The 23,391-nt window shown below is 42.3% G+C and overlaps 1 protein-coding gene across 2 annotated transcripts in view; it reads right to left on the minus strand.

Annotated features, from left to right (window-relative positions):
- Positions 1-23,391, minus strand: part of LOC138249903 (ATP-binding cassette sub-family C member 2-like) — a 546,861-nt gene that overhangs the window by 330,295 nt on the left and 193,175 nt on the right. For both annotated transcript variants that reach the window (XM_069204120.1, XM_069204121.1), the window contains 2 exons: positions 12,959-13,116; positions 469-646 (listed from right to left, as the gene is read on the minus strand). In XM_069204120.1, coding sequence (XP_069060221.1) covers positions 469-646; positions 12,959-13,116 — 336 coding nt within the window. The remainder of the gene's footprint in view (positions 1-468; positions 647-12,958; positions 13,117-23,391) is intronic.

Genomic DNA, 23,391 nt, shown 5'->3' on the forward strand with positions numbered 1-23,391 from the left:
CTCCACTTACCTTGTTTTCTGTCATTTTTGTATTACAGTAATATTGAATAATGTTTTACTTTTCATTATTATTTTAATAAAGAATTGATTTCAATTAGCCTGTAAGAAGTCTAATGTAAAAATGCTATTTCAATATATGTTGCGTGTGTGATTAAGGTGAGCGTGTGTTAAAGTCAGAGTATATGTGTGAATGCGTGTGAATGCGTGTGTGTGTGTAAGCATACATGCACAAATTAAAAAAAGGGTAAATGATGTGTGATGTGATGTCACTTCCGCTACCCCTGGCATTTTAATGAATTGACGATCATGCTCCGTGTCCCTCTGAAAGGAGTCCTGACAAACCCTACCAGGCTAAACCTTGGCTACCCATGTCCATATTCCATTTACAAATTTCTTTCTCCATTTGGACTGTTTTCCTCATAAACACTGACAGTGCTCAGGAAAGTAGAGGCAGTGTGATGTTCTTACCTTCTGGTATATTGTTCCACTGACAGCAGTTTTAATTTTGGCAGCAGTCAGCATGTTAACACGCTGGTACACCTGATGGACCAAGGTCTGCAAAACAGCCACGACGAGGAGAGAGGTGGCAAAGACATAGCCTTTCCCAACACCTGCTGACCGGTTTTCACAAAATGTAATCAAGTACCTGTAAATAATATTAGAGATGCCACACAATTAGAGATGCTAGGGGTTAGCATTTGATATTTTCAAACTGGAAGCCCAGTCCTAACTATACACAAGACTTATAAGTATCACTGATCTGACATGGCTTATGCCATTCAAAGTGCTCAAAATAATCTGCAAATGTCTAATTTTCTGAGGCAGCCATAAAGATTTAAGAAAATATGGTGTAATCTACCAGGCAAAGTAAGAACAAGATTTGAATTTACACTTATGAGCAAGAAAGCCTAACAGTGCACGTGGCCTTTTCTGCAAGAGTGCGTGAGTACGCAAAAATGAATTTCAGACTAAAAACGACAGTAACATAGCGACTTTTTCTATGCTATTGCATTTACTCTCCATCAGGCAAGCGAGCAAAACCAGTCGGACTACATTAAAAATGAAAGATCCATACAGAGCGTATGTTCTTATAGACTTGGTCCCCAGCTCACCTCTAATCCGATCCAAGTGTCTCATTAAGTCATCTCTAGAAGAATTTCCTGTCCATGAATGCTTACTTTTTTTCTATAAAATATATCTTTGACATTTTATATAAAAAAATAAAATAAAATAAAAACAATCAACATAAAGGAACATTAGACACTCTCGCCAAACAAATACCAGCATGTGAACAATGCGAAACTGATTCATATGTCACACTGCTCCCTCTCTTCACCTCAATCTTATATCAAACGTTCCATCTATATATCAGTATCCCCGGGATAAAGCACTCACCCAAAATTCAAGAATTATTCTATTACGAAGTACTGCTAGTCAGGGTCCTTATAATTTATGAAACTTCAGACGGCAAACTCTCCATATGTCCAGATTTAGACTAGGGAGACAATAGGCCCCCATTAGCAAACCAGATAGCTAAAAGAATGCCCGTCACTTACGAACTGGGTCAGTTTCCAACTTGTAAAGACTCACTGTATGGGTGTTTTTCAAAATATGGGTGACTGCCGATACACTGACCTGCCAGATCAGCCCTTCGGGCTCTGCATATTTGCACTAGAGACCAATCTGACTCAGCCTATGTCTATCGCTGTGTGTTCATGCAGTCTCACTCCATTTGTATTCAGCCAGCCACTGAAGGCAGGGCTGGACTTCCCTCAGACTCTATTTTTTTTCTGGCAACTATCAGCAAGAGAGTCACCCATAATGTCTGAAGATTGTTCAAGTCGATTTCTCTAAAGAACCCAAACATTTTTAATTGAGTGTATAAGGACAGAAGCCAGAACATCAGGCAAAGAAATGTAAAGCTTGTCCAGAACTACCTTCAACGTTTCCTGTGCATGTTGTTCTGGGGCATGCAATTTTCCAGAATTTCCCAATGGCTGTATGGCCAGCAGTAAAAGAACCTTGGTCCCCTATTTGCTGTGGGAATTGACGCAGTGAACAAGTTGCATGCAAATCTCTGCTTCCACTGTCCTCATTACAAGTTATATGCAACATTTCTGCCTTACAATGATTCTTATCTACCAATGACCGTGGTCAATGTCTAAATACAATCAAAGATCGACTATGGCAACAGTATCTATAAATGGAAGTTAAAATCTCCAAAATAACTTGGTGTCATTGCTATGAGGGTTTAAGAAATGGGATCACAATTGAGGAAACTGCACTCCCTTCCCATTCGGAAGAGGGTCAAGTGTAAGCAACTGAACTTGGCCTTAAAAGGGCACTTCAACAGTTCGAACGGGAGAAAGAACCTACTCTTTGTCTGTGCCCAGACTTTTTAATTCATTCTAAATCATCAATTTTGAGATCATGTAAAAATTTAAAGCCTGTCTTTATCTTCTTTAAAAGAATGCAAAATATTTCCTGCAACACATACAAAATTGGATGAAGGTGATATTTCCTTGCTTGGATTGAACAAAAGATTTGTTATGGTCTGTCTTGACAGTGTAGCTGTCACCAGACAATTATGTGACCGTCACTAGCGGTGGGCGAAAAATTCCGATCCGCCAGCAGAGGTCACTGAGTTTGCCCACTCCACATTCCGCTTGGAGCGCAGAGTTATGGCAATACTTTGCCGACCACCGTGTGACTGAGTTTTTTCTTGTGTGCCGCTCACCAGCATTAAGGTAGCCAGAGTGAGCAAGAATCTGCATCCTCTAGTATGATTTTCAAGTGCAAGGCACCTCCTGGTGATATTGCTCAATGCTGACAATCACAGTAGATCGCAACCGTTTGAGTTGAGAAAGCTGCTTTTCGAGTTGAAAATCTACTCGAGTAGCAGAAAGAAGCAGTGCCCGCTGGTGCACTGTGTGGTGTTGTGCATGCTGATTTTATTGCGCAGAACATGCTTCTGGCATTAAAAATCAGCTCGAGCAGCGCATCATACCCAAATTCTGACATCTTATGGAACTTCACGGAATCACGCAGAGTTTTATGTAAATCTGTGGAATTCCAGGGAGCGAATCTCAGCGAGTTCCACTCACCCCTAAGTATCACTAGGGAGGTGCTTTGGCTCTACCCTTATGCTGAGAACCAGGAGTACACGTTTTGATTAGGCAGAACTTGTGCATCTCCACAAAAAAGTACTTGTCCTCCAAACAGCTGTAATCATTTTGTTTATTTATCCAGCTGCATAACCTTGAACTTTCAGGTTCACACACATGACGCTGATATGCTATTAAAGTGTCTTAGATAACTAGATCATTTATGTTGTTTTTCTCTGGCAGTAGCGCAGATGGTAGGGTGTAGTCATTAACTTACATGGATTTTTAGGTCTTGCTTGGCAGTGCAACCATCACCTGACCTTTTACTACAGTTGCAACATAGTACTCAGCTTGGCGGCATGGAATTTCGGTGTGTTCTGCCATTTGATAAAGTTTTGTTTTGACCAATGACTTTGTGTTTCACCACTGCGCATATTAGTTGCTCAATGTTCACCAGTAGCACATGGTATGTTTTGTTCAGTTGAGCCGCCTATGGGCTTTGACATCGCATTAGTCATTACATTCTGTATTCTGCCTATTGGCTTTGACATGGCATTAGCCATTACTTTCTGTATTCAGTTGAGCCGCCTATGGGCTTTGACATTGCATTAGTCATTACATTCTGTATTCTGCCTATTGGCTTTGACATGGCATTAGCCATTACTTTCTGTATTCAGTTTAGCCGTCTATGGGCTTTGACATTGCATTAGCCATTACATTCTGTATTCTGCCTATTGACTTTGACATGCTATTAGATATTCTGCCTATTGGCTTTGACATGATCAGCTCCGCTGCCTATTGGCTTTGACATGATATTATACATTGCATTTTGTATTCAGCTCCGCTGCCTATTGGCTTTGACATGATATTATACATTGCATTTTATATTCAGCTCAGCTGCCTATGGGCTTTGACATGATATAAGATATTGCATTTTGTATTCAGCTTAGATGCCTATTGGCTTTGACATGACACTAGACATTGCATTTGATATTTAGGTTAGCTGCCTATTGCCTTTAACATGACATTGCATTTGATATTTAGGTTAGCTGCCCATTGCCTTTAACGTGGAGTTAGACATGGCAGTTGAGAATCTAAGCTGTATTTTTCCAAGCTGTGTTTTTGCACCAGAGAACCAAGATGTTTTGCTCTCACAGTAGACTAGACCTGATAAGAGAGAGTACATGGGCGTCGTTTCTCTTCCCTTGAGCTTGGGAACAGGAGTAGTCTTGGAGACCTGGCCAGTCTCCAAAAGGCTTGCTCAGTTTCCCAGGTCTGAGAGGAGGGGGCACACCTTTGTAACGAATGTAACAGGCTGCAGAGAGTCAGATTCGAATCTGCCGGACCTCGTGCTGGAGCTTGGCGCCAGCTGGCAGCATCCCGTGTGGGTAGATGACACTCTTTCTCGCGGCTGACAGGGGTCATCAGCTTGCAGACCTTAGAAAGATGTAGCTGTAAATAGTTCCTACACGGTGAAGTATTTGTTTTGCTTTGCATTCAATATCTTATAAATATAACCTGCTGTGTATATTGCAAACTGATATATTTTGTTTGATTAACGCGGACTTGAAAGCTACTAATTCGTCATTCATATAACAACAATAAAAGTCTTCTTTGACCTCAGAAGTGCATTTCTGTTGTGTTATGTTAGTGCTTAGAAACTAAATAAGAGGAAAGCACTACAATTGGTACCAGAAGTGGGGCCGGTCATTAAGAGGTGATTAAAAGGGGTTTGACGAGTTAGTAGATTTCTAAGTGCACACTTTAAAAGTGTAATTGTTTTTTTGTTGTTTGGAGAATTACAGAAATTGTTTTCTGTTTGGAGAATCACAGTAGCACGGCAGACCATGTCTGAGAATACATGTGTTGATGAACTGCCTGATGGTGCTAAGAAAAACTGTGAATTGTTTTCTGTTTGGGGAATTACAGAAGAAAATGCATGTGTAGCTAAAAGGCCTGATAATGTTTTGAGAAATAATTCCCGTTGTATATATGTAGAAAAAGTGTGTTTTGGAAGTAATGATGACAGAAAGGTCTGGATACCTTTATCTGCTTACAGAGAAATGCAGGAGAAATGTAGGAAGTTGGAACATGAAAATAGGAATTTACGTGAGCAAATTAGCCCGACTGAAAGTTATAAAACTGCTGTTTTTGAAGAATCTTTCTTGTCCCATTCCAGTAATGAGGGGGTTAAGACAGCTCCGAGCTGCACTGAGTTTCCGTGTGAGCCAAGGTTTTTGGCAGCCAAAATGCATTCCTTAACTGATAACATGGACGTAGAGAGTGCTCAGAATGTGATTTACGAGTTACCGTTGCAAAATGCACAAGTAAAACGAAGGATTTTAGAGCAAGACACCCCGAGTTTCATTAGCTTGTTTGATTTTTGGAAAAAGAATAGCCCTCATTTGAGAGAAATCCTAACACTTTTGTACATGGTCACTGTGAAAAATAATATGCAGCTGCGCGCTTGTGATTTGGCAAATGAAATAATGCAGACTTTAGGTTTCTGCGCAGTGCAAGAAGGAAATACTTATGTACATGTAAATCAAGAACAAGGAAAGAAAATAGTGCCCCTAGCTAGAATCATACAATGGATCTGGTACTTGCAAGACAGGGCTAGAGTACCACAGATAAAAGAATTATCAATGAAGTTGTGTGCACCATTTGAATTCGTGTCTACTGAAGATAAAAAGCATGTTTGTTTTACTAATGATCCATTGACTGAAATGTTGCTTTCTGGCACAGTAGAAGGAACAGCGTTGTATAATGTGTGTCAGATTTTAAAGCAAGAGCTACGTGAGATGTGTCATTTTTACGCTGATTTTTGGTTCTTTGATAATGTTTTAGCACCTAACTGGTTCAATTACCTTGCAGATGTTAATGAGAAAAATGCAGAGAGAGAAGTGTTCACCCAGAATTCTGCCTTAGTGGGGATGGCTATGTGGGTGCCCCAGAAATGTGAAAAGGCCACTTACAGGTGGGCAGAGATGAGAGAGATGCACATTCCCCTAGATTTGATAAAAACTGTGCAGCACGCACAAAAGCAATCTGTCATGCAAGCAGTCACAGAGCAGTTGGGGAGAGGAAAGTTACCAGAACAGAAATGGCAAATTGATCAGGTTTTAGGGAAAGTGATTGCTGCAAATTACCAAGGAAAAATCGAAATTATGCTGATACCTAGAAAAGAATCTGATTCATTCATACAAATTGGAGACAGAATGGCCCAACTTGACAAAAATGCAGTGAATGGAGGTTTGGTAAAGAAGGAGTCTGCCCCAGCCCTTCTGACAGTGCAAGAAAAGGGAAGCTGTGGTGCAGCAGATAAAAACCTCAGTGCTGATGTGTGGGCTGACGCCCCAAGTGATCCTCCAGAACCTGCAGAAAATATAACAAAGGGCCCCAAAAACGTCCTGATAATAAAACAGGGAAAGAAAGAGAAAGGGTGCAGTTTAAATGAAAAATGTTATTTGCAAGAAAAGTCATACTTGTTTCTTTTGCAGATCCTACCACGTTTCGCCACTGTCCCTGAGTGCGCTGTGTGGTCCCCCTTCCGGTGTGTGCGTGTGGGGTCGGGGAAGGGACCGAATCCCCAACCTGAACCTGGCTGAGTAAAGTGCCAGCACCATGGATCCATTTTGCGCAAACTGCGCCTTCAGTTCAAGTTCAACTTGTTTGCTGTGTTTTTTTTTTTTTTTTCCCTCTCGTATGGAACTCTGACTTTTGCTTATCTTCCAGCAAACCTTTCAGGTGGACCGTGCACCTTTACATGAGTAGAACTCATGCCACATCAAATTGCTAACACTGTTGAATTAGAGACTCATTTAGAGAAAAAAAAAAAAAAAAATGTGCCCAGTCTTCTCTATGTAGATGTAGCTGATGTGAAAGGTTAGGAGATCAATGTGTTAATTCACTTCTATTGCTTTACAGGGATTGCTTTGATCATAATGTTTTTTTTTTGTGTGCTGATGTTTTTTTTTTTGTTTGAAATATGAGATATGTGAAACAAAAATTCATTGGTCAAAGGGCGGAATGTCCTGCCATTTGATAAAGTTTTGTTTTGACCAATGACTTTGTGTTTCACCACTGCGCATATTAGTTGCTCAATGTTCACCAGTAGCACATGGTATGTTTTGTTCAGTTGAGCCGCCTATGGGCTTTGACATTGCATTAGTCATTACATTCTGTATTCTGTCTATTGGCTTTGACATGGCATTAGCCATTACTTTCTGTATTCAGTTGAGCCGCCTATGGGCTTTGACATTGCATTAGTCATTACATTCTGTATTCTGCCTATTGGCTTTGACATGGCATTAGCCATTACTTTCTGTATTCAGTTTAGCCGTCTATGGGCTTTGACATTGCATTAGCCATTACATTCTGTATTCTGCCTATTGACTTTGACATGCTATTAGATATTCTGCCTATTGGCTTTGACATGATCAGCTCCGCTGCCTATTGGCTTTGACATGATATTATACATTGCATTTTGTATTCAGCTCCGCTGCCTATTGGCTTTGACATGATATTATACATTGCATTTTATATTCAGCTCAGCTGCCTATGGGCTTTGACATGATATAAGATATTGCATTTTGTATTCAGCTTAGATGCCTATTGGCTTTGACATGACACTAGACATTGCATTTGATATTTAGGTTAGCTGCCTATTGCCTTTAACATGACATTGCATTTGATATTTAGGTTAGCTGCCCATTGCCTTTAACGTGGAGTTAGACATGGCAGTTGAGAATCTAAGCTGTATTTTTCCAAGCTGTGTTTTTGCACCAGAGAACCAAGATGTTTTGCTCTCACAGTAGACTAGACCTGATAAGAGAGAGTACATGGGCGTCGTTTCTCTTCCCTTGAGCTTGGGAACAGGAGTAGTCTTGGAGACCTGGCCAGTCTCCAAAAGGCTTGCTCAGTTTCCCAGGTCTGAGAGGAGGGGGCACACCTTTGTAACGAATGTAACAGGCTGCAGAGAGTCAGATTCGAATCTGCCGGACCTCGTGCTGGAGCTTGGCGCCAGCTGCCAGCATCCCGTGTGGGTAGATGACACTCTTTCTCGCGGCTGACAGGGGTCATCAGCTTGCAGACCTTAGAAAGATGTAGCTGTAAATAGTTCCTACACGGTGAAGTATTTGTTTTGCTTTGCATTCAATATCTTATAAATATAACCTGCTGTGTATATTGCAAACTGATATATTTTGTTTGATTAACGCGGACTTGAAAGCTACTAATTCGTCATTCATATAACAACAATAAAAGTCTTCTTTGACCTCAGAAGTGCATTTCTGTTGTGTTATGTTAGTGCTTAGAAACTAAATAAGAGGAAAGCACTACACGGTGCCACCAATTTCTTCACATAAAAGACTTTTTGGGGCTTCAGTCACTGAATCTGTATCTTATTTCAGATTGGCATTTTTTTACTTGTAATTTGGTGAGCTGATGTGTTGTAGATGTGTTACTGGATTGCATACATTTTTCCAGCTTGACAATGTACTAGACTCTGCTCTAGATTTATGGTTCCACTTCGTCTTGATGGCCCTGAAGAAGTCATTGAGACGAAGCCCATGCTGGCTGTAGCGGCAAGCTTAATGCGTCTATGAAACATTTTCCAGTTCTCATGTGACTCGTAAGCACTGTACTTTGGGAGATTCTCAAGACAAATTATTGACTTGGTCTGTTTTTTTCTTGTATGTAACAAAAGTGTTCCAGTCAAGTGTTACAGCTGTTATATCTTTTACTTGGGTTCATTTTATGTATATTCTATGTGATGGTATTTACTATTGATATGGCACTAAAAGTACCTATGTGTCTCCTAATGAAAAAAAAAAATCTTTATATTTTTTAAATGACATGCTACTTTTTAACCTAGGTGGTTGTTTGCTCCAAACAGTTTGGAGTTTGACTTTGTAACTCACACCAATATTAACCTTTAGTTCTTTGCCTTCACACAAATAAATAACTATTCCCATGCATGTGCTTGTAATGCTTCACTTTACCATACAACATTCCTTTAAAGCCAGACCTAGACATTGCGAATGCTTGTTTTTTAACATCTGCCTCCAACAAAGGGTTTAAGTAAGCTAGTTTGTCAGAAGTACATGTTGATGTTAAGTACTTCGATCCTCGGTTCAGAGTTCATTTCAGTAACTGTAGTTTTGTTTAGTGCAATTATCTGCTAACATAAGAAAATTCCTGTTGAGTATGCAGAAGAAAAAAACACATATACTAACTACTAAGCGAGTTGCAGTGGCAATTTGGTTGCTATTTTTTAACATGTTTTGAAATTCTCATTCTATGCTACACCTGGTCTACTTAAACACCTTCTGTGACTCAGCTTTACTATCCCTTTAAACCACACCAATGGTGACACCAACTGATCTAAATGGAATTCTGCATTGTATCCGGTTAGGAAATGTACAGCTCCTGCACCTTTTTGATCAACTCCTCAAAAACTGAAACGTACGCTCTGCTTCCATGACCCATTAAAGCCATTCTAACCACCTTTTAAACTTGGCATCCTTGGTGTGGTGTCCCCTGTCTTTTTTGCCTCCACTTCCCATGTGTTGACTGTGTGCTGGACTCTGTTTTTTTCTGTTTTTGGTACTCTTGGCACTTTACCACTGCTGACCAGTGCTAAAGTGCAAGTTCTCCTGTGTAAAGTGTATGTGTAAATGGCTTTTCCCTGATTGGCATATTTGATTTACTAGTAAGTCCCTAGTAAAGTGCACTAGACGTCCCCTGGGCCTGTAAATCAAATGCTACTAGTGAGCCTGCAGCACTGGTTATGCCACCCACTTTAGTAGCCCTGTAGACATGGCTTAGAGCTGCCACTGCATGTCTGTGCGTGCAGTTTTAAACTGCCGATTCGGCTTGGCAAGTGTACCCACTTGCCAGGCCTAAACTTTCCCTTTTTATACATGTAAGGCACCCCTAAGGTGGGCCCTGGGTAGCCCCATGGGCTGGGTACAGTGTATGTTAAAAGTGGGACAGGTACTTATCTGTTTTACATGTCCTAACAGTGAAATACTGCCAAATTCGGTTTTCACTTTGTAAGGCCTATCTCTCTTATAGGTTATCATGGGGGCTGCCTTTAAATATTCTTAAAGTGAAGATTATCTTTGAGAGCGGATAGAAATGTGGAGTTTGGTGTCTCTGAACTCACAATTTGAAAATACATCTTTTAGTAAAGTTGTTTTTTTAGATTATTAGTTTGAAAATGTCACTTTTAGGAAGTAGGCATTTTCTTTCTTTAACCATTCTTTGACTCTGCTTCTTTGTGGATTCCCTGTCTGGGTCAGACTGACAGTTGGGCTGTTTGCAAATCTCCTCTAAACAGTGACACAAAGGGAGCTGGGGTGTAGCCTGTATATCCTGATGAGCCATCTGACCTAGAGTGGAGGGAGGAGTGGTCACTTACACCTGAATGGGCTGTGCCTGCCCTCACACAATGCAGTCTCAAACCCCCTGGTGTGTGTCTGGGTCCTGGCCAAGGCAGGATCTTGTGAACAACAGAGACTTTCCTTTGAAGTTTGCCTACTTCAAAGGCAGAAAGGGGTATAAGTAGTGGACCCAAAACCCCAAACTTTAGATCACTTCTGGAACCAAGAGGAACCTCTGCCAAGGAGAAGAGCTGATGAGAAGTGCTGCCCCTGCATGTGACTGTGCTTTGTTGGGCTATCCTGCTTGAAGAAGAATCTCCAAAGCCTTGAACTGAGCTTGCATCCTGTTTTGAAGTCTCAAGGCCATCAAAGACTTCCTCTGCAAACACCTGGACTCTCTGCTGAGACACCTGCCTGCCAAGTGGTGCCCTATCCAGTCTCTGGGCCCTTGAAAGGTGAAGTTGGCAGAACAAGAGCTGAAATCCATGCACAGAATGCCGTGCAGGGGAATTTTTTACGCACCATCTGCAACGTGGCCGATAAATGACGCTCCACCCACTTCGTGGCTGAAATCAACGCTTCACCTGCATCGCGGCTTGGAGATTGATGCATTGCGGCTGGAGAAACGATGCAACACCCACTTGCAGCTGCTGATAACGACGTAAACCCCACACACTGCAGTTTTCTAACACTGTGCGACTGGATTTCTCACGCATCGTCCCTGGGCGTCAAAGTCATTGTGAACCTGCCCGGATCTGAGGTGCCCAGTTCAGAAATTAATGCATGGCTTTCTTGCGAGGGAGAAAAACAATGCATTGCCTACCTGACTGTAGAAGAAACGGCACATTACCTCACTTGTGAGTAAGAAATTTACGCATTGCTGACTTTTCCGATGCACGCTCACCCGTGCAGCTTTATTTTTTACCCAAACCAGGTACTTTGTATAAAATCAACATTTCCATTGTTTTCTATGGAGTAAAGCTCTTATTCTTTTGAAAATTCATATCTTGACTATAATTCATTATCGTTTTATCTTTCAGCTGCTGGCTCAGCCAGCAGCATGTCACAGGAGGGGTAGGCTAGGCCACGGAAGGTGGGGGGAGCAGGAGAAAGTGAACCTAAGTGCGCGTGTGTGTTTGGCTGGCCGTCTCAGGCTGGCCAAACACACATGCACACTTTGGTTTCGCCAGACTGACTGGTTGAGCAGCCCGGCTGGGGAAACTGCACAGACCCCAGAGTTGTAACTGAGGGGCATTCCAAGCCGCTCACACCAACCCTGACACTGCTTTCATGCTAGCTATAGCATGAAAGCAGAACCATGATTGCTTGGGAGCCTGTGCTGGTGTCCTAGTGAATGCTGGGACACCACATCAAGGGGAGAGCATCAAAGCGGCAGGAGGCGGTGGCAACAGCAAAAGGTAAGTTTTTTTTATCCCTCCCTATTGCTCCCCCTGCCCACCCCTCCTCTTGAGATTTGCGGTCGCTGAGTCTGAAGCTCACCCCCCCATCCTACTGACCAAGCTATGACCCTGATAACTTCCACTGCCTGCTATCAGACTGGATCTATTAAAGATTAAGAAAATCACTTAATCTTCTCTGCCCAGGCTGAAACATCATCATGTATACAGGGACATGTGTAAGCAGGTCTAGAGTAGGACTACCGCTGCATTCATTGACCCTATAGGTAATGTTCTAAACCTTGCCACAAGAATACCACTCAACCATTCAACACACACTGCAACAGGCTGCAAAGCTCAGAGCCAGGCTCAAGGCAAAAAACAAGACTACTCATCCAAGCATTCAAATAAATACAACCCATTAGGCCTCTAAATGACCTCTAAACGAAGCCCACTTCCCCTAAGGATGCTTAGTCAGTGAAAAAGCTTCAGACAGAAATCATAATAGCCTTTCCTCCTCCAACTTTATTTAATTTCCAGGCAACTGTGAGTCGCTACATCCATTCTAGTGTTCAAATACGCTCCCAAAAGCCCCAACTTAGGAATCAAACAGACACACAGTTAACAACGGCCCTACTCATGCCTCTCAACCAGTGAATAACGGTGGCCCTGAACAGCTCTGTTTCTAAATATACATATATAAATTGACTGCATTTACCATCTGTGTCTTACCTCTTTTTCAGCAATTAGGTATCATCACTGTCCCTACATAGACCCAGCCAATTGGCAATCTTATCCCATACTAACATGCTAGTACGATCAGCATTGCTGCTTAAATACTTCCTATTTCCATACAAATACACATTTGTACATGTAACAATGTGCTCAAATTGCAGCTAACACATCAAATGATTACTGTGGACAGGTGGTGTGCAATTGTCGCTGGCAAAAAAGTGAAAACATTTTATTGGACAGAGTGGGTTTCAGTACTACTGTAGAAAGAAGCAATCATTATCAGTTGTAAAATTATATTTGACACATCAATATGTTAAAGGAACAGAATAAGACCTACTTAAGTATTTGAGGGCTCATGAATGCTAAAACATCTGCTGCAACTTTCATCAATGCAACTTCGATCAACAGAACCTTAAAGGTTTGCCATAAAGCGATTAGCAGAGATGGTTTATTGGATTGGAAGAATCTGAATAGTCCATGTTCTCTTCTTGAAGCCTGTGAAAACATAGAGGAACAGATTACCATGAAAAGTTCAAACTTACTTGGGAAGCCCTATAATCCTCTGTGAAAATCTGGTAGAACATAGGCATAAAGTGATTAATTGAATTATTACTGCTTTCCATTTGCATCTCTTTAAGAAAACACATAGCATTAGTCTTTAAGTGGATCTTCCAACCCTTCCAGATCCATCCCACAGGATATTATTTCACCTGTCCTGAAATGATCTCTCTGCTTCTCCACCCGCCACTAGATCATCTTTTGCCTTCCGCAGTATCCTTCTCTCTCATCACTGACCATCTGCATGTGATTTCTAGCCTCCCTTTCTTACCCAGCGTTGAATTGTGCAAATCGTTTGGCGTGGACCAGTGCTTAATTTGTAAATAAAAAGGTGCCGGTGTTCAAAGCTCTCCTCTTAAACACGGGGCTGCTGCAATTAAAAGTGCGAGCACATAATACTGAGGAAGCATAATCCTGAAGCCACCTCGGGCCTCTTCAATTCATTTACAGTTACTCTCTGCCCCTTCAGCTCACTCTTGCATCTTTCTGCTTTTCCCCTTTCTGACGCTTTTTCATTTTCCTCTTCCTCCGTCTTTCCCACGTGTCTTTTGCTCGCAGTAAATGCTTGAGACACAAAACTAAGCGCCGGCCCTCAAAAACAAGTGCCGGTGCTCCGCATCGGAAACAACAAGCACAAATTAAGCACTGGCGTGGACAGACAGATCTATGCCTTTTTGTTTCAGTAGATTTTAAAGGCATACAATTTAAAAAACACTTTTCTACTTGAAACCGTTTCAAGTAAGTTACATTTTGCTATATCTTGCTTTGAATTTGGGATTTCAATAAATAATATTTGATTACAAAATGTCTTAATTGTTAATTTTGGAAACCTGGCTTTAGATATTTTCCTAAAATGACCTGATGATACAAAATTATATTTATGTTTGTTATCTGTTTAGAACACCAAGAACCTAAAGCAATGGCTGCTAGTACTGACAGTAAAAAGTCACAGTACTGACACAGACTGGAAGAAAAACACTGACTCCTATTGTTCTGGACAAAGTGAGTAATCTGCCTTTTAAATAACGGATGGAAGAGTGCCACCGGTGCACTCGAAACGTGTAATTGCTGGTTTTTATCCTTGATCCTGGGCTAAACTAGAAATTCATATAACGTCAGCCAACTTTCAGCTGTTTCTTGCATGGAAAGTCTGTCACTTTGTTCTAGCAGCAGTCTTTAGGACAATGGTGCAAACTGTGTGTATCTCCCAGCTGCATTCAGCTAGTACTAAGCTGGTGTGTGTATCTCCCAGCTGCACTCAACTAGTACTAACCTAGTTGGTCTCTGTAAGACCTTTAGTCTTAGTGTTGTATGCCACAGCAATGCAGTTTAACACACCAACTGGCTAGTCCAGTCATATTACGGCTATAGGTCTTATTCTACATAGTCACCTATTAGAGGCAAGGTGGAAATTCAAGATCCTGTCAGTATAATAGAATTCGATCTAGAAACAATGAGAAAGAATGGCAAAACTTTGTTGATGTCGTAGAATGAAGCCATATGAGAACTGGGAGCCATATTTAGAGTTTGGTGGATAGGATGCTCTGTCACAAATGTGGCAGACATCCAACTCGCTGTATACATGTACATTATACCCTATGGCACTTTCAGCAGATGAGATATCCATCACATTTTGATTGGGCATCCTATCCTCCAGACTCTAAATAAGGCTCTAATTTCTCACAAAGATGTGGTTAGCTTTGCATTATGCGCTCTACACACATGGGTGTGAATTTTGAAAGATACCTCACTGACCCTACAACATTCAAGGAATACCTCAACCATAAATGTGAACTTTAAGAAATCCGATCTTGCCTTCAGAGTGATTCACCTACCAACTCTGAGACATCTGGCAGAATGTGTGTAAAATTCAGAAGCAACTTGGAGAATGAGAAATGGTGATATTTTGAGGTTGGAGGCTTCAAGATATAAATTATCTAAAATTAACTATTAAGAGGTATGGCTACAATGCTGAAATTCTCTGCCAGTGACTTTAAAATTGGATGATTCCTTGATAATTCTATAAAAAGTGATAACGACTAGTTTCATTTCCTAATATCAATAGCTTTTGAATTTTGGGCTGTGCTTGCAGTTTATTTATTATTTATATGTGCTTTAGGATCTCCATTTATAGATAGCCCTTATTGATAGTTCTTAGGCCTTTCACAACTGTCATTCCTTCTGTTGTGTTATTTGATCTTACAGAGCTATGATACTTTTGGGATTATGTAGCACTTTAGAAAACTCAAAATAAATCAAAAGGACTAACTATCACTAACCCAATTATTTGTTGCTAACCCAAATCAAAACTCAAAACCAACATCACCAAGCATCACCTCACTGAAAACGCATTCCTAACCATAAGCCTCACCTTACTCTAACCACATCCAAATCTTGTTCTTAACAGGTATGCAACCATAAACCTAACTTTGCCTCTGATCTTACACTGGCCCATACAGTAACCCAACCCTGATCTTATCCTTTAATCTACTACTAAACTTCACAGACACCCTTTAACAATAACTTGATACCCAATAAAACTAAAATTTTGAGTCTTCTGAACCTTAATGAGTAATGAATTTATTAAGGCACTTCCTAGATATCATATAAAAGGACACGAATATATGAAAATAAGCATGTGTACATGTGCATGTGTATACGCAATAATAATCATAGCAGTTATATAATCACAGACAGAAACGTGCAAAACATCAACAGTGAATATATATATTGGAAAAAACGAACTTGCAGGACCACGTATACCAACATGCACTGGCTGTGACTCACTGGAGGCCCAGTATAGGGGAGGTATTTAATGGTTAATCATGTGCCTGCAATTGACTTAATGATTTGCCTCGCATTTGGCCTGTGAACAAGGGCAAGGATGCCCGAAACGCGTCTGGCCTGGAGAGAATGAATTCCATGTCTGTTATCGGCTTTGCTGGATCTGAAAATAAACATAAATGAAACCGGTTGAGAGTGCGCCTCCGTCTTGGGACAACCTTTCTTTGTCGATTTATGACGGCCTGTCCAGCCGTGGAGGGAGCACCACTGCAGAAGGAGCAGGGCTGCGTGACCTCACTTAAAGTCACGTATAGTTCAACAGGTTAGGAAATACAAGCAAATCTGCTAACTCGACTTTGAATTCAGCCCACTGGAGGGTAATGTACTGTATTTAAACATGAGGCTTGTGAAAATTACACCTACTTGGAAAAAACGAACTTGCAGGACCACGTATACCAACATGCACTGGCTGTGACTCACTGGAGGCCCAGTATAGGGGAGGTATTTAATGGTTAATCATGTGCCTGCAATTGACTTAATGATTTGCCTCGCATTTGGCCTGTGAACAAGGGCAAGGATGCCCGAAACGCGCCTGGCCTGGAGAGAATGAATTCCATGTCTGTTATCGGCTTTGCTGGATCTGAAAATAAACATAAATGAAACCGGTTGAGAGTGCGCCTCCGTCTTGGGACAATCTTTCTTTGTGGATTTATGACGGCCTGTCCAGCCGTGGAGGGAGCACCACTGCAGAAGGAGCAGGGCTGCGTGACCTCACTTAAAGTCACGTATAGTTCAACAGGTTAGGAAATACAAGCAAATCTGCTAACTCGACTTTGAATTCAGCCCACTGGAGGGTAATGTACTGTATTTAAACATGAGGCTTGTGAAAATTACACCTACTTGGAAAAAACGAACTTGCAGGACCACGTATACCAACATGCACTGGCTGTGACTCACTGGAGGCCCAGTATAGGGGAGGTATTTAATGGTTAATCATGTGCCTGCAATTGACTTAATGATTTGCCTCGCATTTGGCCTGTGAACAAGGGCAAGGATGCCCGAAACGCGTCTGGCCTGGAGAGAATGAATTCCATGTCTGTTATCGGCTTTGCTGGATCTGAAAATAAACATAAATGAAACCGGTTGAGAGTGCGCCTCCGTCTTGGGACAACCTTTCTTTGTGGATTTATGACGGCCTGTCCAGGCGTGGAGGGAGCACCACTGCAGAAGGAGCAGGGCTGCGTGACCTCACTTAAAGTCACGTATAGTTCAACAGGTTAGGAAATACAAGCAAATCTGCTAACTCGACTTTGAATTCAGCCCACTGGAGGGTAATGTACTGTATTTAAACATGAGGCTTGTGAAAATTACACCTACTTGGAAAAAACGAACTTGCAGGACCACGTATACCAACATGCACTGGCTGTGACTCATTGGAGGCCCAGTATAGGGGAGGTATTTAATGGTTAATCATGTGCCTGCAATTGACTTAATGATTTGCCTCGCATTTGGCCTGTGAACAAGGGCAAGGATGCCCGAAACGCGTCTGGCCTGGAGAGAATGAATTCCATGTCTGTTATCGGCTTTGCTGGATCTGAAAATAAACATAAATGAAACCGGTTGAGAGTGCGCCTCCGACTTGGGACAACCTTTCTTTGTGGATTTATGACGGCCTGTCCAGCCGTGGAGGGAGCACCACTGCAGAAGGAGCAGGGCTGCGTGACCTCACTTAAAGTCACGTATAGTTCAACAGGTTAGGAAATACAAGCAAATCTGCTAACTCGACTTTGAATTCAGCCCACTGGAGGGTAATGTACTGTATTTAAACATGAGGCTTGTGAAAATTACACCTACTTGGAAAAAACGAACTTGCAGGACCACGTATACCAACATGCACTGGCTGTGACTCACTGGAGGCCCAGTATAGGGGAGGTATTTAATGGTTAATCATGTGCCTGCAATTGACTTAATGATTTGCCTCGCATTTGGCCTGTGAACAAGGGCAAGGATGCCCGAAACGCGTCTGGCCTGGAGAGAATGAATTCCACGTCTGTTATCGGCTTTGCTGGATCTGAAAATAAACATAAATGAAACCGGTTGAGAGTGCGCCTCCGTCTTGGGACAACCTTTCTTTGTGGATATATATATATATATATATGTATATATATATATATACATATATATATATATATATATCGTCACCAGCACCACGACTGGGGAACCCTCAAACGGCCAAGGCAGGAGACTACACATGGGAACAAAATATCCTGGGCAGCGCGTCTACTCCACAGGTCAGTTCCTGTCTTAGCACCAAGTCTCCCCATCCATTATACCTTAAATAAGCTGGGAGAGTATTCTAGAATACCCTCCCCTCTTTTATGAAGTCAAACGCTGGCTGTACTTGGTCTGCTTCAAAAACACGCAAAAGAACTGACCAGGCCCCAATGCGCATTCCGGAGACAGAGCTGTACCTTCCTCTGATGAAAACATTCTCAGCCTTGTGCCCTCCTATCTCGTATATGTGCCAGCACGATATGACCCTGTTCTGGTGAGAAAGGCAAAAAAACACTTGGTGTGGAAAACAAGTTGTGTGTGAAAAAACCCTGCGCTGCCATGACGGCAACTGAAGCAGGGCACAAAACTGAGTCAATGGTCAAGATCAAGTCGGTGGTAAATACATATAGCATTACCAAACCATAACCTTTATTCTAAAACTAAACTGAATCTCACTCAAACCTTAATCTTTACTCTTACTGGAACTCGAATTGTATCCCTATTGTGGCCTTGATCCTTACGGTATGCTTATCTTTGTGTGTAAGCTTTACATTAACTTTCATACTGAACCTTGTTCCTAACCCCAGTTGGAAACCAATCTCACACCTACTAATTTTGATGACATGCATTTCTTATCAAGTCATTTTATTTTTTGATGCAATGTGGTTTCAACTTAATATTTTCATTAAGCTGGTTTTCTGTCTAACATATAGGATGAAGTGACAGAGTACTGGGCACATAAACAGAGATATTGTTGGTTTGAAAAATGCCAACTGCAGCTGCTTTACACCCACTATGAATGTGTTGTAGCTGGGGTTGCTCTTTTCTGTGTGCGCACACACACACACTGACACACACAAACACATCCTAATTTGCTGCTTTTCTTGACTACATCTACGCTTTTGCTTCTCATAGCCAGGCCTAGAGTAAAAAATAACAGCGGACAGTTTTCTGTGCCACTCTAAGGTCATAGCAGATTGTCCTCTTGTATATGTGGTCAAGGGAAAGATTGTCATTATATCATTAAGCCAAAGGGTTAAACAATCTCTGCACAGTCGCTGTTCCTGAAGAACACCACCAGTTCAATGGTGGATATAGGAAAGAGGAATAAGGCCAAAAGACATCAACCAGCTATCAAGGGTGGTCCTGTCAGACCAGATGAGCTTTTAACTGTAATAAGAACTTTGAAATGTTGTAATCTCCACTGTAGAAAATGTGGAGGCAGAATGTAGTAGCAGGGGTTTCAATGATTGTTTATTTTTCTGTTTCTGTTTTATCTAGAAAATTCTACTCTCAGTGGGGAGAATGTTGTAGTAACATAACAGCCTTTATGCTTAGGGCTACGCCATCGTTAAAGACTCTCTACTCAAGCTTGAGGTCTCAGCAAGAGGTACTAGCCTATAACAAAAGAGAGATCCCTTAATGACCAGTATTGTCCTCTATAGCAGGCTTTAATGCTATAGGACTAATAAACAACTAAGGAAGCATTCTACTGAAGAACAATTTTACTTGCAAAGTTGTAAGCAAAGAACACTCTTTTGAATGAATCATGTTGAGTAAGGAGCACTCAATGAGCCAAAAAGATGGATCAATATTTTGCTGTACCGCTTCTACAAGGACAAATATTGCCTAAGGTTGGAATGCTGTGTTTGGCAGATTTACCTTCAGCTGATTATTGCTGCTGTCACATATTCAGGACACTGCATAGCCCACTCCACTAGCAGTGCCTGCTCTGCTAGAGATCTGGAAATAATAGTGATGTTGAATATTCCTCTGCTAGGCATTGCGGTTCTACAATTCAGGAAAATTATGATCAGCGGCAACTCTCTCAGCATTCTTGAACAAGCACCAGCAATGGCAATGGGTCTGGCTTATGAAAGTGCCTTTTCTGTCATTGATGGGTCCAGGCACTTAGTCATCATACATGCACTCTTTCAGTCATCTTTGCACGGATGCATGTGTTCATTAATCCACTGATTAATTCTTGCATTCACCCTCTGACACAGCTAATAAAATTCACACAAACTCAACAACATATAAATTAAAAGAATGTAAGTACAAAAAACAAAACATTCTGCTGTCTAAACACGGTGGGCATATGCTTGCAATAACAAAACAAAAAAAATGCTCTAGTTGTCTCTATTGCAAAAGTATTGTTAATAGTCTATAGTTGTTTTAAAGTGCGAGCATGGCAGCCACACTTCGAACCGACTAGTTGGTTATCTTGAAGTGGCAAAAAAATAATACACTATGGACAACAGCATTCCTTAAATGTCTCTTACTTTAGATGACAGGCCATGTGACGTACTACAGAGGGAATGAGTGGCAAACAAGCAACATGTTAGCACTGCTTGGAGAGCAGTATTATCCTCTTAAGAAACCTTCAAATGAAAAGAAGAGAAGCAATGAAATGAAAGGGACACTACAAAAGGATAAGATTGAAAACTAAAGGACTGGCCAACCAGCTCTGACACTAAAATGCACTAATTTTCAAGTGACTGTACACACAGACTAGATCATCGTTTACCCTCTCTGATGATAATGCACTCTACAGATCTGCATAACATAACAAAACAACAGGTATAACTGTTTTAGTTGAGGACCCCTTGTTACCACAATGACATCAACCACATATGAAAGAAGGTCAAAGGTGTTCAGTTGTTGCAGCTCGATCTCTATTTATGAAGGTGGACATGGCAATAGCAGGTGCTACTGTAGGGGTATCCTGATTGGAGGACAAATGATTAAGCCTAGGAGTTCTGGATACCATACTATCCGTGCCTAATTAGGGCCACTAGGATGACTTGGGCCTGGTCAGTCTTGAGAACTGGGAGCAATAGTAGTATCAGCATAAACACACACAGGAGTCCTGAGTTCACCTTGAGGCAGAACATGTCCCAGAGCGACAGAAGAATTTAAAACTTCAATGCGTAAAAGTGCTGACATTGCACATTCTCAGCTGTAGCAGACAGATAGAGCCAAGGCTCCCCTCATTTGTGGAAAATACATTGGGCCCCCTCCAGATGTAACTGCCACTTGCGATCCATTAGGCACCGATGGTTGAGCTCATCCGCCCTGGCATTCAATGATCCTGCCAGGTGGTTCACCACCAGAAAACTTCCTTAGTGGTCCAGCCATTTTCAGAGGTACAGGGCCTCCTAACACAGGGTCCGTAATGCCATGCTACCATTTGTTGTAGTACCACATTGCGGTGGTGTTGTCAATGAGAACCTGAACCAGCCGCCATTTGATGGATGCAAGGAAGGCTTTCAACTCCAGCAGGTGGTGCTCAGCTCCAGAAGGTGGATGTGGAGCCCGGACTCAGCTGGAGATCAGAGGCCTCTGATCTCCAGTTCTCCCAGATGGCTACCCCAACCCAGAATTGATGTATTGGCCTGTAAGCTCTGGGTGGGGAAAGGAGAGGGGTTTGCCACAGACTCAATCACACACCAGTAGCCATGACTGCAGATCTTTTTAAGCCTCCCTCTGAAATATGAGCATGATCACAGAGGTCCCCTTGATGTTGGGCCTACTGAGAGGTCAGATCTCACTGCAGGGCTTGCATGTACCATCTAGTGTGCCTGGCGAGCAGGATGCAGGAAGCAACCAGTCCCAGAAGCCTCAGAGTCAATCACACTGAAAACCAGGACTAAGACTGAAAGATTTGGATCATAGCCTGAACATCCTGGACTCTCTTTCCTGGAGGAAAGGCATGAAACCAAACAATGTCATGAATGGCTCTGATGAAGGGGAGTGTCTGAGAAAGTGTCAGGTGTGACTTCTGCATATAGATAGTGAAACCCAAAGATGACAGGATGTTTGCCATAGTCTGGAGGTGGCTGACGACTGCTGGAGGTGATCACCCCCTTCAATAGCCAGTCACTGACGTAGGGGAAGACTGCCACCCCTGACCTCCAAAGATGTGCTGCCATCACCACCATCACTTTTGTGAACATCAGAGAGGCTGGTGAGACCACAAGGGAGCACAGAAAACTGAAAATGCTCCTGTCCTACCACAAACTGTAGGTACCACCAATGGGCCAGCAAGATAGGTATATGAAAATAGGTGCCCTGCATGTCTAATGCTATTATCTAGTCTCCAGGATCTATGGCAGACAAGACCTAGGTACTGGTGAGAATTTTGAGTTTTTCCTTCTGGAGGATGGCATTCAAAGGGTGAAGGTCTAAAGTAGGATAAAGGGATACTTGTGGCTAATGGATTCTCTTGATAGCCCCTTTGACCGAAAGAAAAATGGTTCCCCATCAGGGGACAAGAGTGGAAGGTGTGGCTGAGCAGAAAGGAAGGGGAGGGCATAGACTTTACAAACAATTTGCGGGACCAACCTGTCCAAACCTCCACCGCCACGCCAACAGAAATACACCCACACTATCACGACCCACGAATCCACGCGGCGGTCTTTCAACCGCGGTATTCCATTGGCGGTACACACCGCCATGCTCAAAATACACACACTCTTACAAAACACAGCCACATTGGACAATTCAAAATACACACACCTGATACACATACACACACCACTCCCACACACCCATTACAATATAAAACTCACACCCACATCACCCACAAACCCCTACGACCAAAATCCTGAAAGAAGGCCAGAGAGAGACACTACAAACTACTACCAAGCATCCACAGGGACACAATACTATCACCCACATAACTTCCACGCACCTCACACAACACACCACTAAATATCACCCCACTTATCACTACACACCCCACCCCACACATCACCCACACCACCCCATGGCACGCCAAAGACACTCCAGGTTCTCTGAGGAGGAGCTCAGGGTCATGGTGGAGGAAATCTTCCGGGTAGAGCCACAGCTATTCGGATCACAGGTGCAGCACACCTCCTTAGCTAGGAAGATGGAGCTATGGCGAAGAATAGTGGACAGGGTTAACGCAGTGGGACAGCACCCAAGAAATAGGGATGACATCAGGAAGAGGTGGAACAACCTACGGGGGAAGGTGCGTTCAGTGGTCTCAAGACACCACCTTGCGGTTCAGCGGACTGGCGACAGACCCCCACCTCCTCCCCCACAACTAACAACATGGGAGGAGCAAGTCTTGGCGATTCTGCATCCTGAGGGCCTCGCAGGAGTAGCTGGAGGAATGGACTCTGGTAAGGC

This window comes from Pleurodeles waltl, chromosome 8, assembly GCF_031143425.1.
Source record: "Pleurodeles waltl isolate 20211129_DDA chromosome 8, aPleWal1.hap1.20221129, whole genome shotgun sequence".
In the NCBI taxonomy this organism is placed as follows: Eukaryota; Metazoa; Chordata; class Amphibia; order Caudata; family Salamandridae; genus Pleurodeles; species Pleurodeles waltl.